Source organism: Oryctolagus cuniculus, chromosome 5 (genome assembly GCF_964237555.1).
Source record: "Oryctolagus cuniculus chromosome 5, mOryCun1.1, whole genome shotgun sequence".
Classification (NCBI taxonomy): Eukaryota; Metazoa; Chordata; class Mammalia; order Lagomorpha; family Leporidae; genus Oryctolagus; species Oryctolagus cuniculus.
Window position 1 is genome coordinate 61,773,737 of NC_091436.1, and position 14,526 is coordinate 61,788,262.

The following is a 14,526-nucleotide window of genomic DNA, read 5'->3' on the forward strand; positions in this document are numbered from 1 at the left end:
GCCGACGCACCACGCTGATCCGATGGCAGGAGCCAGGTACTTCTCCTGGTCTCCCATGGAGTGCAGGGCCCAAGCACTTGGGCCATCCTCCACTGCACTCCCGGGCCACAGCAGAGAGCTGGCCTGGAAGAGGGGCAACCGGGACAGAATCTGGCGCCCCGACCAGGACTAGAACCCGGTGTGCCGGTGCTGCAAGGCGGAGGATTAGCCTAGTGAGCCGTGGCGCCAGCCTGCATATCTTCTTAGGAAGCATGAGAAGGAAAGAACTCTCACAACTTTTCTTGAAACCACTTGCCAGAACTTATTTTCAATGCTAAATTTTACTTTTTGTATATAAAGTATATTTTTGTTTATATCCTTGCATTCTCTGCAGTATATAAGACAAGGGGTTGATATCTTAATATGTAAGTATTATCCTCACCAGTAGAGTTATATGCCAGAAAAAAAATTATATACCAGAAGGAAAAGAAGGATTAGGCAATTCATAAAAGTAACAATAAAAAGACTATATAAGAAAAAAGAGTTTAACCTCATTGTTGGTCAATGAAATCTTAATTGAAATAATATTGATCCATATTTGCCTGTCAACTGGCAGTGAATCTTTTAAAGCTGCTGTAGCCGAGGTATGTTCTTGGCCTGGTGGTGAAGATGCCACTTGGGACACCTACATCCCTTGTCAGAGTGCCTGGAATAGAGTTCCGGCTGCACTGCCAATTCCAGCTTCCTGCTAATGCATTCCCTAGGAGGCAGCAGGTGGTGGCCCATGTAGCTGGTTCCCTGGAGATACCTGAATTGACTCCCTGGCCCCCAGCTTTGGCCCATACCCAGCTGTTGCAGGCATTTGGGGAGGGAACCAGTCAATGGGAGATATCCCTCTCCCCCCACCAACAAATAAATTTTTAAATTACTATAGTCATTGTTGGAGAAGGTGTTATGAAGTAGGCATTCCATACTGCTAGTAAAATTGTGATCTGGTATAGTAGGGATGTGACAGGGTGGAGAACCATTTGGTAATACATAGCACACCCACAGAACTTCAAAATTTGCCTCTTCCCTTGAACAAAATATTTCTCCTCTAGGAAATCTTAAAGAATACCAGTGACATAGTGATATCATTTGGCCTCTGGGTGCTCCCCTAGGTCAAGGTTCTGTCTTTCCTGATGTTCTCCATGAAGGGATAGCATATATCATCTCAGAAAGGAAATAAATCACTGGAATTTCAGCCCAGCACCCCACTTTCTAATGAGTGTTTATCTATTTTAATATTTCTTGATGCATACTTTCACTTTATATCATCAATGTGCAAAGTTAATGGGCTCTGGACATAACTGTATGTCTCCAAAAGTTTCTGAACAAATACTCATACACTGATGTACACTTTCTTTAAAGATTTGTTTATTTGAAAGGCAGAGTTACAGAGAGGCAGAGAGAGAGAGCGAGAGAGAGAGAGAGAGGTCTCTGGTTCACTCCCCAAATAGCCGCAGCGGCTGGAGCTGAGCCAATCTGAAGCCAGGAGCCAGGAGCTTCTTCCAAGTTTCCCACGTGGATGCAGGGGCCCAAGCACTTGAGCCATCCTCTACTGCTTTCCCAGGCCATAGCAGAGAGCTGGATTGGAAGTGGAGCAGCCGGGACTCAAACCAGCACCCATGAGGGATGCTGCACTGCAGGCAGAGGCTTAGCCTACTACACCACAGCGCCAGCCCCTAATGTACACTTCTGTGTGATACTTTACAACTTACAAACCATTGTCAAATGCACCACCTCATTCCATCTTCCAATCTCTTGTATACTACACAGGGCCTATCCATCCCAGGCCCAGAGGTGTGTAGGGAGTTAGCTCCCCAAGTGTCTTCAGCCAGCAACTGGCGGCGACAACTTCTCTATGAATTTGATTCTTCTGCTCCTGTTTTGGTTAGTCTTTAAACTACATAATGTGTGTGGATGTGTATCGTATATCATAGTTACCTACAGATGTTAATTTTTGTTACCAGTCACAAGATGTTCAAAAGTGTTTCTTATTTTGACTATCCTAATACCAGTTTGTGCTAATATTTCAAATTCATTTTTAGCATTACCAGTTTTGGAAGAATACATTGCTGTCGAAAACGAATTAGGAAGTATGGTAAACAAATCTAAATTTCAAACTTACTGTAATTACAATAAAAGCCCTGTGTCACAGATGTATTATAGAGTAACATACAATGTCTGTGTCTGTCCTTAGTTGAAATCGATGCTGTTCAGTGGTCAAAGCATTCCAGATGAACTTGTCATCAAGCTAATACTGGAAAAGATCAACTCCCCAGAAGTGTCTCACTTTGGTATGCATGTTCTACACCTGCCACCGGTAAAACCGCCTTAACACTAGGGCTGTGTCAGAGACACAGATAGTTGCTGGGGTTGCTCTTTCTTTTGTCTCGGCACAAACACTGGGTATCTGGATTCAGCTGAGCAGTTCAGATAGTTTTATTTGCTTGTTTACTTGGTTTTTATTCTATACATGTAAGAAAACATTACTTTTATCTTTATATGGCCCGGTTTTATTTAGCATTGTGTCATTCAACAAAAGCATCAGAAAGCTTCCGTGGCTCACCTGGTAATGCTCATAGCCGCTGATTAGCACTGCCACATTCACCCCGAGTCTTGTGACTCAGTCCTGTCGTTGGGTGGGTCTCTCTGTGTAAATCAACCCTCACAAGGCAGGAATGGGAATAGGAACAGCACCAACTTTCATCTGGCTCCAGATCCTGGCAGACTTCAGCCTGTCTCAACAGTCAGCCCTCCAACTCCGAATGTGAAAATTCAAGTATGGATGGATGCTGAGCAAGGGCTTGGGGTCTGTGATTTCTCAAGACCAAAACCACTGGAGCTCAGAATGACTAAAAAGAAAAGAGCAAACTCTAAGACATTTTGCAAAAGAAAGGGAAAAAAATGAAGATGAGCTTGGGAGAAAATCATCTACCTGAAGTAGGCTTATTAAATGAAAGAAGGAAATCTTAGCTGCTTTATAGTCTCAGTAAGTTAGAAGAGTGCATTGTAACTGTTAAGAATACAGATGAAAATACCGTGTGGTAAAGTAAAGCCAAGACTGCCAGAGTAAATCAATAATGGAAGCAGCAGAAGCAGACTTACAGTGCAAATGTGTGACCATAGTCTCCGTAGACCAAAAGCTCGCTGTCTACATAGATCACATGTGTATGTAGATGGTCCGTAGAATGAATTATATTTATCCATGTACATATAGACCTCTATAATTCATAATTATATATATAATACATATATGACTTTTCTATGTATATTATAAATACCTCTGTAATATAGATACATAATGGCACAGACAGGCAGATAGAGCTTATCTGTAAACCATCTATCCATGCATCAGTGATCAAGATGATGAAGCAGGGAGAAATACCCAGAATGTAGGAGGTTAGATGAACAAAAGGGTAAAAGGGCAATCACAAAATTCTAAATTAGGTCACTAAATGACCTCAGAACGCATATTAATTGATACAGTGGGCTTTGGCTTAGTGGTTAAATAGATGCTTGGGATGCCTGCATCCCATATTAGAGTGTCTGGTTCAAGTCCAGCTATCCCAATTCTGACCCAACTTCCTGCTGATACAGATCCTGGGAGGCAGTAGTGACAGCTCAAGTACTTGAGTTGCTGCCGCCAACATGAGAGACCTAGATTGAGTTCTGGGCTCCTGGCTTTGGCCTGGCCTAGCTCTGGCTGTTGTGGGCATTTGGCACACACACACACACACACACTACACACCTCTCAAAGAAAATGAAAAATAATTTTAAGCATATTAATTGAAACTGAAGCTTCCATTTGGGTAGGTAGCTATATTATTACACTCTCCATTGCTATGACAAAATGCCTGAGGCTAGGTACTCTTGTAGAGAAGAGGCTTATTTAGTTTGCAGCCTTGGAGGTGGAAAGTCCAGACAGTTGATGCTGGCTCTATTCAGCACCCCCTCCCCCACCTTGGCTGCATCCTATCATGGTGGGAGCAGGTGGGGCAGGGGGAGATCACATGCAAGACAGGGCCAGTGCTGCTCTTTGATAACAACCTTCTCGGTCGGCGCCGCAGCTCACTAAGCTAATCCTCCGCCTGTGGTGCCGGTACCCCGGGTTCTAGTCCCGGTCAGGGCACCGAATTCTGTCCCAGTTGCTCCTCTTCCAGTCCAGCTCTCTGCTGTGGTCCGGGAGTGCAGTGGAGGATGGCCCAGGCCCTGCAACTGCATGGGAGACCAGGAGGAAGCACCTACCTGGCTTCTGGCTTTGGATCGGCTCAGCGCACCGGCCGCAATGCACCGGCTGTAGCGGTCACTTGGGGGGGGAGGGTGAACCAACAGGAAAAGGAAGACCTTTCTCTCTGTCTCTCTCTCACTGTCTAATATATATTATATTATATTATATTATATATATTTATATATTTAAATATATATTTTTAATATATATTAAAAAACAACCTTCTCATAGACTAACAATTAGCAGTAGTATTATAGTCCCTCGAGAACTACAATAATTCCTTCCTAGGGCAGCTCCCCGATGACCCAGTCATCCCCTGCCAGGCTCCACCTCTTCCAGCTTCCACCACCTTCCAACTCTGTGCCTGGGACCAGGCTTCCAACACATGAACCTTTGGAGGACGCACCCAAACCATATCCAAACCAAGCAGCCTGCAACTATGTATTTGTTTATACTTTCTCTCACTTACCCTTTAAAAATTTAGAGTGGCTTACATGGCTACGAAAACATATAAGCACTGATGAAAAGAGAAAGAAAAAAAACCAACATGCAGAAAGAAACTTAGTTGTGTCAGTCACACTGTTCATAACCTTTTAAAATTCTTATTAAGGAACAGCTCAGACAAAAATAGATGAATATAAAAATCCCCAACACATGGGCACATCCCCCAGCTTCAGCCATGACAGCTCTTGTCTAGTCTTATTTCTTCTATACCTCTGCCTATTCTCCTCTCCCAAAATATTTTACTTTGAAGCCAATCCATATCATATCAATTCATCTGTAAGTTTTTCAGAATGTATCTTTAAGAAGGTGACTTTTAAAATGTATTACCGCACCTAAAAGTTACTTATTGTTTTATATCATCCACTAACAAGTCTAAGATTTCATGGATTGCCTCAGGTTTGGGTTTTGTTTTCATCTTTGTTTTTTATTTTTTTTTTAAAGATTTATTTATTGAAAGTCAGAGTTGCACAGAGAGGAGAGGCAGAGAGAGAGACAGAGAGGTCTTCCATCTGATGGTTCACTCCCCAATTGGCCGCAGCAGCTGGAACTGCGCCGATCCGAAGCCAGGAGATTCCTCCAGGTCTCCCACATGGGTGCAGGAGCCCATGGACATGGGCCATCTTCTGCTGCTTTCCCAAGCCACAGCAGAGAGCTGGGCAGGAAGTGGAGCAGCCGGGTCTTGAACCGGCGCCCATATGGGATGCCGATGCTTCAGCCCAGGGCGTTAACCCGCTGGGCCACAGCACCAGCCCCTGTTTTTGTTTTTTAAAGTAGGATTTAACCAGGTCTTACATACTGCAATTACTAGTATATCTTAAGTCTTGGTAATCTGAATGTTTCCCCTATCTCTATCTTCTTATGTTTCTTTGCTGAAGGAACTGGCTTTGCAGTTTCTCACATTCCGGATTTGGTATCATGTAACGTTTTCCTCTGTTCCCAATAATTATGTACACTGGTACTTGTCCTGGGAGCTGTCAGATAAAGAAAAAGGTTTTGATGATTTCTCGAGTCTGAGGGCCGCTCTCACCATGCACAGCTGGGCTCAGGTGAGGGCTGCGGTGGAGACAGAACCTGGAGCCCTTTCTGCATAGCCTCCCCTGAGCCATCCTTGAGCATCCCTGAGGAAATGTTTGTGGAGCCTGACACACTGCTGGCCGCAGTTTGGAATTCAGTTAGGATTCCCAGCAAGGCTTCTCATTCTGATGTTTGGTCTTAGCAGTGTGATAGAGGGTAGAAACACAGCTGAAAGTTAACAACTTGAGACAGGGACTGGCCGAGGCTGGATACTTGATGATTCCAAACTCTCAGAGAGGTATTCTGCCAGAGATAGTGCACAGTAGAGTATTGCCAGATTCAACTTGAATTATTTTTTCTGTACCAGAAACATTTTGTACTTGGAGTTTCAATTACTATTTTTTTAAGATGTATTTATTTATTTATTTGAAAGGCAGAATTATAGACAGGCAGAGGCAGAGAGAGAGAGAGTTCTTCCGTCCACTGGTTCACTCCCCAAATGGCTGCATCGGCCAGAACTGGACTGATCTGAAGCCAGGAACCTGGAGCTTCTTTTGGGTTTCCCACATTGGTTCAGGGACCCCAAGGACTTGAATCATCTTCCGCTGCTTTCCTAGATACAATAGCAGGGAGCTAGATTGGAAGTGGAAGAGCCAGGACACGAACCAGCGCCTCTATGGGATGTTGGCACTGCAGGCAGCGATTTTACCCGTTATGCCATGCACCAACCCCTCCATTACTATTTTTAAAGGACCTATGTAACCTACAGTTACAATCTTTCATGCTATGCTGACCTTTAATCAAAGTCAATTTGTGAGAATGACATCCTCATCCGAGAGAAAAAACTCCCTTGACTCCTGCTTCTGGAGTCGGGAAAAATTCATTTTCCCCAGTGAATAATGGATGGCCCTAGTCTGGGCACTCCTGCCCCAGGAATGTCACTGTGTGAATGGTCTTGCAAGTCTTCAGTCGCCAGTGCACCTAGCCATGTCAGTGGCCTGAGGTCAGATGGGTAGTAAGACTGGTTAGACATAATACTACCTGATTTCTGCAAATCTCTTATCACTTTAGTCTGAAGACAGGAACCTGCCACCATCAGCTTCATGGAAGATGGAAAGTCTTTCTCTTTCTGACTGTGGCACCTATACTTCCATCTCACACATGTGTCTGGGAGTGAAGGAGTTGACAGTGGGCTCAGAAGCTCTGATCTGTTTACTAAGCAGTGTGCCCCTGAGATCTTTCCAGAATTGGATCTGGAGTACTAGGTTATTCCAGTCTACCTCTGCAATGGCAAGGCTAACTTAAATAACATGCCTGTCTATCCTACACCTCCTCCCCTAGCCACATTGCTTTCATAGAAGTATATGAAGAAAATACAGCTTCACACAGACGTGGAGTTAGAAAGGAGAGGTGTATTTTAATAGACTTTGGAATAATAGTGTATATTCTTGATCCTACACCTAGAAACTGGAAGGTTTGTTTTTTAATTATTTATTTGAAAGAATTACAGAGAGGTAGAGACAAAGAGAGAGATCCTCCATCCGCTGCTTCATTCCCCAATGGCTGCAATGGCTGGAGCTGGTACAGGCCAAAGCTAGGAGCTTTGTCTGGGTCTCCCACATGGAAGCAGGGACTCAAACACTTGGGCCATCCTCCAGCTGCTTTCTGGGGCACATTAGCTGGAAGCTGGATTGGAAGTGGAGCAGCCAGGACTCGAACTGTCACTCATATGGAATGCTGTTGCTACAGAGACTTCACACGCTATACCACAGCGCCAGCCCCACAACTGGAAGTTTTTATAAACGTTAATCACATTGTGGAATCTGAAACCACATCAGTGAGCTTTTCAAACTTGCATGAAAACCCACAGGTCTGGAGGTCGAGCAAGATTGCAGCTGAGTAGAATACTCCAGCAGCTGTCTCCTCACAGACATCAATTTGGACAGCTGTGCGTGTACCAGATCACCTTGACAAGAACTAAGGAAGGCAGGCGATAGATCACAGTGTCTGGTTTTAGTGCAATAAGAAAAGATACATTGAAGAAAACAGGAAAAAGAACTGCTTTTCTCACCTCTCCCCAGCTCCAAACAGAGAGATGCCTGCCATTTGGGAGAGGAAGAGGGAATTAGGTGCCATCTTTAGACTTGAAACCCAGTCGGAAGCCCACCACAGTGAAATGCAGTGCTAGACTGGGCACTGGGCCCTCCTTCCAGGCTGATACCTATCCACCAAGCCAAGTGACCATCCTATCACCTGGCGTGCACCCCTGAGAAAACACAAGTCCCTGTAACTGTGAGACTCAGGGGCAGTCTAGCTTGGTGTCAGCCTCGGAAGCCACAGAACTAACTTCACCATCCCACCCCCAGCCTCGGGCAACAGAGAGGAAAGAATAAGGCTCCAGCTTCTGGAGAATAGTGCAGGAAAGGGAGCGAAAGACTTGGCTTTGGAGGTTATTGCAGGTCCCACCACGGTGAGACTCAGCACCAGGTAAAACACAAAAGCCCCTATCACCAATCCAGGGCTCACAGCGCCTGTAGACCTGCCCTCGCAATAGGCAGAGACATTCACCCTAGTGGGACAGACTAGTGTTTCACATGTGTCACCACCAGCCACTTGGAGGCCTGACATGCATCCCTGAGACAGCAAGGAATAAGACTCCAGTCACTGGGAGTAGGACAGGAAATGGAGCACGGGACTCTGTCTTGGAAATTACTGCCAGGCTGGCAAAACCTAAAACACTGGGCAGACCCAACGTGCCTGTGTGCAGAGCCTTTTGTCCCATCCCAGTGCCAAGGAGACACCTATGACCCGTTGTTTGAGTTACGTCCCAGCCAGCTTCAGCTGTAGCTGGTTGCAGCAGGCTAGGGCTGTTAAGTCCCCCTCAGCAACAGGCAGCCCAGGTAGTGTGGAACTTGTCCTATCGCTATGCTACACGTTGTGGCATTGGAGGCCATGGGACTGCCCAGCTATTTCACTGCTAACCCTAAGGGGCACAACACACAGAGAGAATAACTGCCTTCTGGGAGAAGAAAAGGGAAGTGGATGGTAACTCATTGCATAAGAGCCCAGGGCTGAAACCGCTGTGGTGAGGCCCAGGACTAGGCAGAATCCCCTGGTGCCTGTCCACAGCCTGTGACTGTGATTAAGTTATCTGGGCCTATCCTGACCCCATATAGAGCCTTTCGGGGACGGACTTCCCTCTTGGACACTTCCTGAGTTCATTCTGAACTATGCTGCAACTGCAGATTCGGGACAAACCTGAGCTTTCGGCAACCACCAGTCCTAAAACAGTAACAACACACCAATATCCGACTTGCTGCAACCCCAGACTTAGGGTGCCATCAACGCCAAAATACCAGAGCTGTCCATGGGCTCAGAGAAAATAGAAGACTGCTTACAACTTCTAAAGGGACGAGAATACAAAGCCAGATTGTTAAGATTGGAAAATACCCAGTCTTCTCAAAAGCACTTGGGAAAGGCTCTGGGATAGATCATATGATAGTCACAAAACAAGTCTCAATAAATTCTTCAAAATTGATATATTGGATCTCTTTGCAGACTGATAAATCAATAAAAAAGAAAATCATTGTCAGTCAATAACAAGAAAAACATTGGGAGGTTTAAAAATATGTGGAAATTAAACAGCTTACTCCTGAACAAACAATGGACAAGGAGGAAATTATGAAGTTAATTTTAAAACTTACTGAAACAAATGCAAATGGATATACAACACATCAAAACATATGCAATACAACCAACTTAATACTAACAGAAAAGCTTATAGCAAGCAGTAATTACATCAAAATAAACAAAAAGATACAAAATAAATAAATCTGTTCTCTTTATATTAATAAAAATTTTTTAAAATAAATAATTACTTTCAAGGTTAAAGAAAAAACTAGAAAAGTAATAACACCCAAAATTACTAGAAATGAAGAAGCAATAAATGTCAGAGCTGAAATAGAGACCAAAAAAGTACAAAAGATGAATGAAAGAAAGAATGGTTTTTCAAAAAAAAATAAACTTGACAAATTATTATCTGGACTGGGAAAAGAAGACTCAAAGTCAGAGGTGAAAGGGAGAAATACAAAAGATTATGAGAGGCTATTACAAACAACCACATGCCAACAAATTTGATAACCTAGAACAGTGGACAAATTCCTGGACCCCTGTACCTTACCAAGTTTGAATCATAAAGGAACAGAATACCGAAACAGACTAGTAACAAGTAACAAAGAAAAACGCAGGGCCAGATAACTCCTTTACTGAATTCCACCAAACATTTAAAGAATTAATACCAATTCTTCTTTAATTAATTGAAAAAATGGAAGAGGAGGGAAATCTTCCCAACTCACAGTGTGAGGCCAACATTGCCATGGTGATACCAAAACCAGACAAGCACACAACAAAGAAAACTACAGACCAATATCCTTCATGAATAAATGCAAAAATCCTCCACAGGGCCCAGTGCTGTGGCATAGAAGGTTAAACCTCTACCTGCAGTGCCAGCATCCCATATGGGCACCGGTTCAAGTCCCAGCTGCTCCACTTCCAATCCAGCTCACTGCTAATGCACCTGGGCAAGTAGTGGAAGATGGCTCAAATATGTGGGCCCCTGCACCCACGTGGGAGACCTGGCCCAGCCCTGGCCTTTGGAGGCCATTTGGGAGTGAGCCAGCAGGTGGAAGACTCTCTTTCTCTCTTTCTGCCTTTCAAATAAATAAAATCCTTAAAAGTAAATCCTCAACAACATACAAGTAAACTGAAGCTCTCAACACATTAAGAGCTTATTCACTGTGATGAAATGGGACTCATCCCAGGATGCAAAGATGGTTCAACATACAAAAAAAATTAACAAACTTGATCTGCCACATAAACAGAAATAAGAATAAAAATCTGGGGCTGGGGCTGTGGTGTAGCAGATAAAGCTGCAACCTGCAGTGCTGGCATCCCATGTGGGCAATGGTTCAAGTCCCAGCTGCTCAATTTCCCATCCAGCTCTCTGCTATGGCTTGGGAAAGCAGTAGAAGACAACCCAAATCCTTGGGCCCCTGCACCTGCGTGGGAGACCTGGAAGAAGCTCCTGGCTTTGGATCGGCCCAGCTACAGCCGTTGCGGCCATCTGAGGAATGAACCAGCAAATGGAAGACCTCTCTCACTCTCTCTGCCTCTGCCTCTCTGGAACTCTGCCTTCAAATAAATAAATAAATAAATAAAATATTAAAAAAAGAATAAAAACCATATGATCATCTCAATATATCCAGAAAATACATTGGATACAATTAAACATTCTTTCATGATAAACAGTATGGACATAACAAAGTCCATATATAATAAACCAACAGTTAACATCATGCTGAAGGCTTTCCCTCTGAATTGTAGAACAAGATAATGATATCAGCCGGCGCTGCGGCTCACTAGGCTAATCCTCCGCCTGCGGCGCTGGCACCCCGGGTTCTAGTCCCAGTCTGGATGCCGGATTCTGTCCCAGTTGCTCCTCTTCCAGTCCAGCTCTCTGCTGTGGTCTGGGAGTGCAGTGGAGGATGGCCCAGGTCCTTGGGCCCTGCACCCGCATGGGAGACCAGGAGAAGCACCTGGCTCCCGGCTTCAGATCAGCACGATGCTCCGGCCGCAGCAGCCATTGGGGGATGAACCAACAGAAAAAAGGAAGACCTTTCTCTCTGTCTCTCTCACTGTCCACTCTGCCTGTCAAAAAAAAAAAAAAAAAAAAAAAGATAAGGATGTCTACTCTAACTGTTTTAGTTCAATATGCTCAGAGTCCTAGCCAGATCAGTTAGGCAAGAGGAAGAAATAAAGCATATCCAAATAGGAAAGGAGAAAGTCAAATTGTCACTGTTAGCAAATGATAATGTTCTTCTATGCAGAAAAGCAAAGACTGCACCAAAAACTATTAGAAGTAATAAATGAATTAAGCAAATTTGCAGGTTACAAAATCAGTAGCATTGCTATCCGTCAGTAGTGAGTTGTCTGAAAGAAATATTAAGAAGGTGGGGCAAGCGCTTGGAATAGCAGTTAGATGCCCATGTCCCGTATTGGAGTTTGTGGGTTCAGACCCCGGCTGTGCTGCTGATTCCAGCTGTGTGTAATGTGGACGCTGGGAAGCAGCAGTGATGACTGAAGTGTCTGAGTTCTTGCCACCCACGCGGGAAACCTCTGTTGAGTTCCTGGCTTCTGCTTCAGCCCTCACCCCAAGGCCCTCCTACTTTTTCTCTCCCTCTCAAATAAGTAAATTAAGAAAGAAATCAATTTTCAATGGATAGCCTCCAAAAAAACTGAAATACCTAGGAATAAATGTAACTAAAGAAATGAAGTATCTCTACAATGAAAATTATAAAACATTCATGAAAACTTAAGAGAACAGAAAGAAATGGAAATGCATCTCCTGTTCACAGATTAGAAGAATCAGTACTGTTAAAATGTCCATATCAACCAAAAACATCTACAGATTCAAAGCAACCCCTATCAAAACTAATGACATGCTTCACATAGTTAGGGGAAAAAATCCTAACACTCATTTTAGAAATGGGGGAAAAAAAAAAAACAGAATTGCCAAAGCAATATTAAACAAAACAAGCAGAGCAGGTGGCATTATTGTCACCTGGCTTCAAAATATGCTACAGTGTTATAGTGATGAGAGTCCAATGGAGTTGGCACGAAAACAGACACATATCCCAGTGAAAGAGAATTTAGAGCGTAGAAGAACACCCGTGTGTGAAGCCTACTGATTTTTGACAGAGGTGCTAGGAGTATGCTTTGGAGAAAGGACAGTCTTTTCAATAAATGGTGCCGAGGAAGTCGAATACCCACATGTATAAGAATGAATTAGGTCTCCTTTCACCCCCTATCTCTTACCATTTACAAAAATCAGTTCCAATTTGATAAAAGACTTAATTGTCAGAACTGAAACCATGAAACTACTGGAAGAAAACAAAGGATAAGTACTTCAGGATGTTGTAATGGGAAAGGATGTTTTGTATAATATCTCAATAGCACAGGAAAGGAAAAGCAAAAATGACATAAGGAATTTCATCAAACTAGAAAGATTGCACAGAACCAAGGAAACAATCAACAAAGTGAAGAGAAAATGTTTGCAAGTGAAATATCTGATAAGAGGTTAATAATCAGAATATATAAGAAACACAAACAACTCTAGAACAACAACAAAAAAGAACAACCTGATTTTAAAATTGGCAATAGCCCCAAGCAGACGTTTTTCAAATGAAGACACACAAGGTCTGTCCAACAGGTACTTGAAAAAAATGCTTAGCATGACTGATCGTCAGAGAAATGCAAATCAAAGCCCCAGTGAGATATCACCTCCCTCCAGTTAGAATGGCTGTACTCAGTCAGACAAAAGATAACAAGTGCTGGCAAGGACTTGGAGAAAAGGAAACCCTTGCACACTGTTTTATGGAAAACAATACTTGAGCCATTGTGGAAAACAGTACTGGGGTTCCTCAAAAAGCTAAAAATAAAATTACCATATAATCCAAGATTCCCACTACTGGGTATTTATCCAAAGGAAATGGAATCTGTATGTCAAAGAGACAGCTCCATCCCCCATGTTCATTGCATCACCATTCACAATGGCTAAGAAATGGAAACAGCCCCAGTGTCCATCGACTGATGAATGTGTGGGGCAAATATGTATACATACACACTATGGAATATTATTCAGCCATTAAAAAGGATGAAATCCTGTCATTTGTGACAACATGGGTGGAACCTAGGGGTCATTATGTTGAGTGAAATAACCCAGGCACAGAAAAGTAAATAGCACATGATCTCACTCACATGTGAACTCAAGACATTGATCCCACAGAAGCTGAGAGTAGAATGGTGGTGAGAGGGATTCAGGAAAGGGATGATAAAAGGATGATTTGTAGGTACCAAGTTCCAAGTAGATAGCAGAAAGAAATTCTGGTGTTATATTGCACAGTATGGTAACTATAGACAATGACAAGGGACCGTATATTTACTTTTAAAGTCTAGAAGAGGGCCGGCGCCGCGGCTCACTAGGCTAATCCTCTGCCTTGCGGCACTGGCACACCGGGTTCTAGTCCCGGTCGGGGCGCTGGATTCTGGCCCGATTGTCCCTCTTCCAGGCCAGCTCTCTGCTGTGGCCCAGGAGTGCAGTGGAGGATGGCCCAAGTCCTTGGGCCCTGCACCCCATGGGAGACCAGGAGAAGCACCTGGCTCCTGCCTTCAGATCAGCGCGGTGCGCCGGCTGCAGCGCGCCGGCCGCGGCAGCCATTGGAGGGTGAACCAACGGCAAAAGGAAGACCTTTCTCTCTGTCTCTCTCACTGTCCACTCTGCCTGTCAAAAAAAAAAAAAAAAAAAGTCTAGAAGAAAGGATTTCAAATGTTTTTACTACAAAGAACTAATAAAAGTTTGAGGAAATAGATATATTTATCTTGGTTTGAACATTATGTAATGTATCAAAACATCACATAGTCCCCCTTAAATATGTACAGTTTTTATCAGTTTAAAAAATTTTTTAAATCTATTTGTCTAATCTTGTACTTGGAATGAATCTTTTACCTGTGCATGATTTTGTGGTAATGTTCATTGGTTATTTATAAACTAATGATTCACCGAGTTATGCGGATCTTACAAAGAGTGACATATATCATGATATCATAACAAAAAGTCACATTTGTTAATATCACCACCAATATCATCAGGAAATGCTTTAAGATTTGGGAGGCCATAAAGTTTATGGCAGTGAAAACAA

General features: G+C 43.5%; 1 protein-coding gene across 7 annotated transcripts in view; it reads left to right on the forward strand.

Annotated features, from left to right (window-relative positions):
• The window catches only part of AK9 (adenylate kinase 9), a 159,637-nt gene that overhangs the window by 13,849 nt on the left and 131,262 nt on the right, over positions 1-14,526 (forward strand). For all 7 annotated transcript variants that reach the window (XR_011388592.1, XM_008263360.4, XM_070073706.1 and 4 more), the window contains exons 4-5: positions 2,070-2,122; positions 2,222-2,318. Coding sequence is in view for 6 of the 7 variants with exons in the window: in XM_008263360.4 (XP_008261582.3) it covers positions 2,070-2,122; positions 2,222-2,318 (150 nt within the window). In the remaining variant the exon portion in view is untranslated. The remainder of the gene's footprint in view (positions 1-2,069; positions 2,123-2,221; positions 2,319-14,526) is intronic.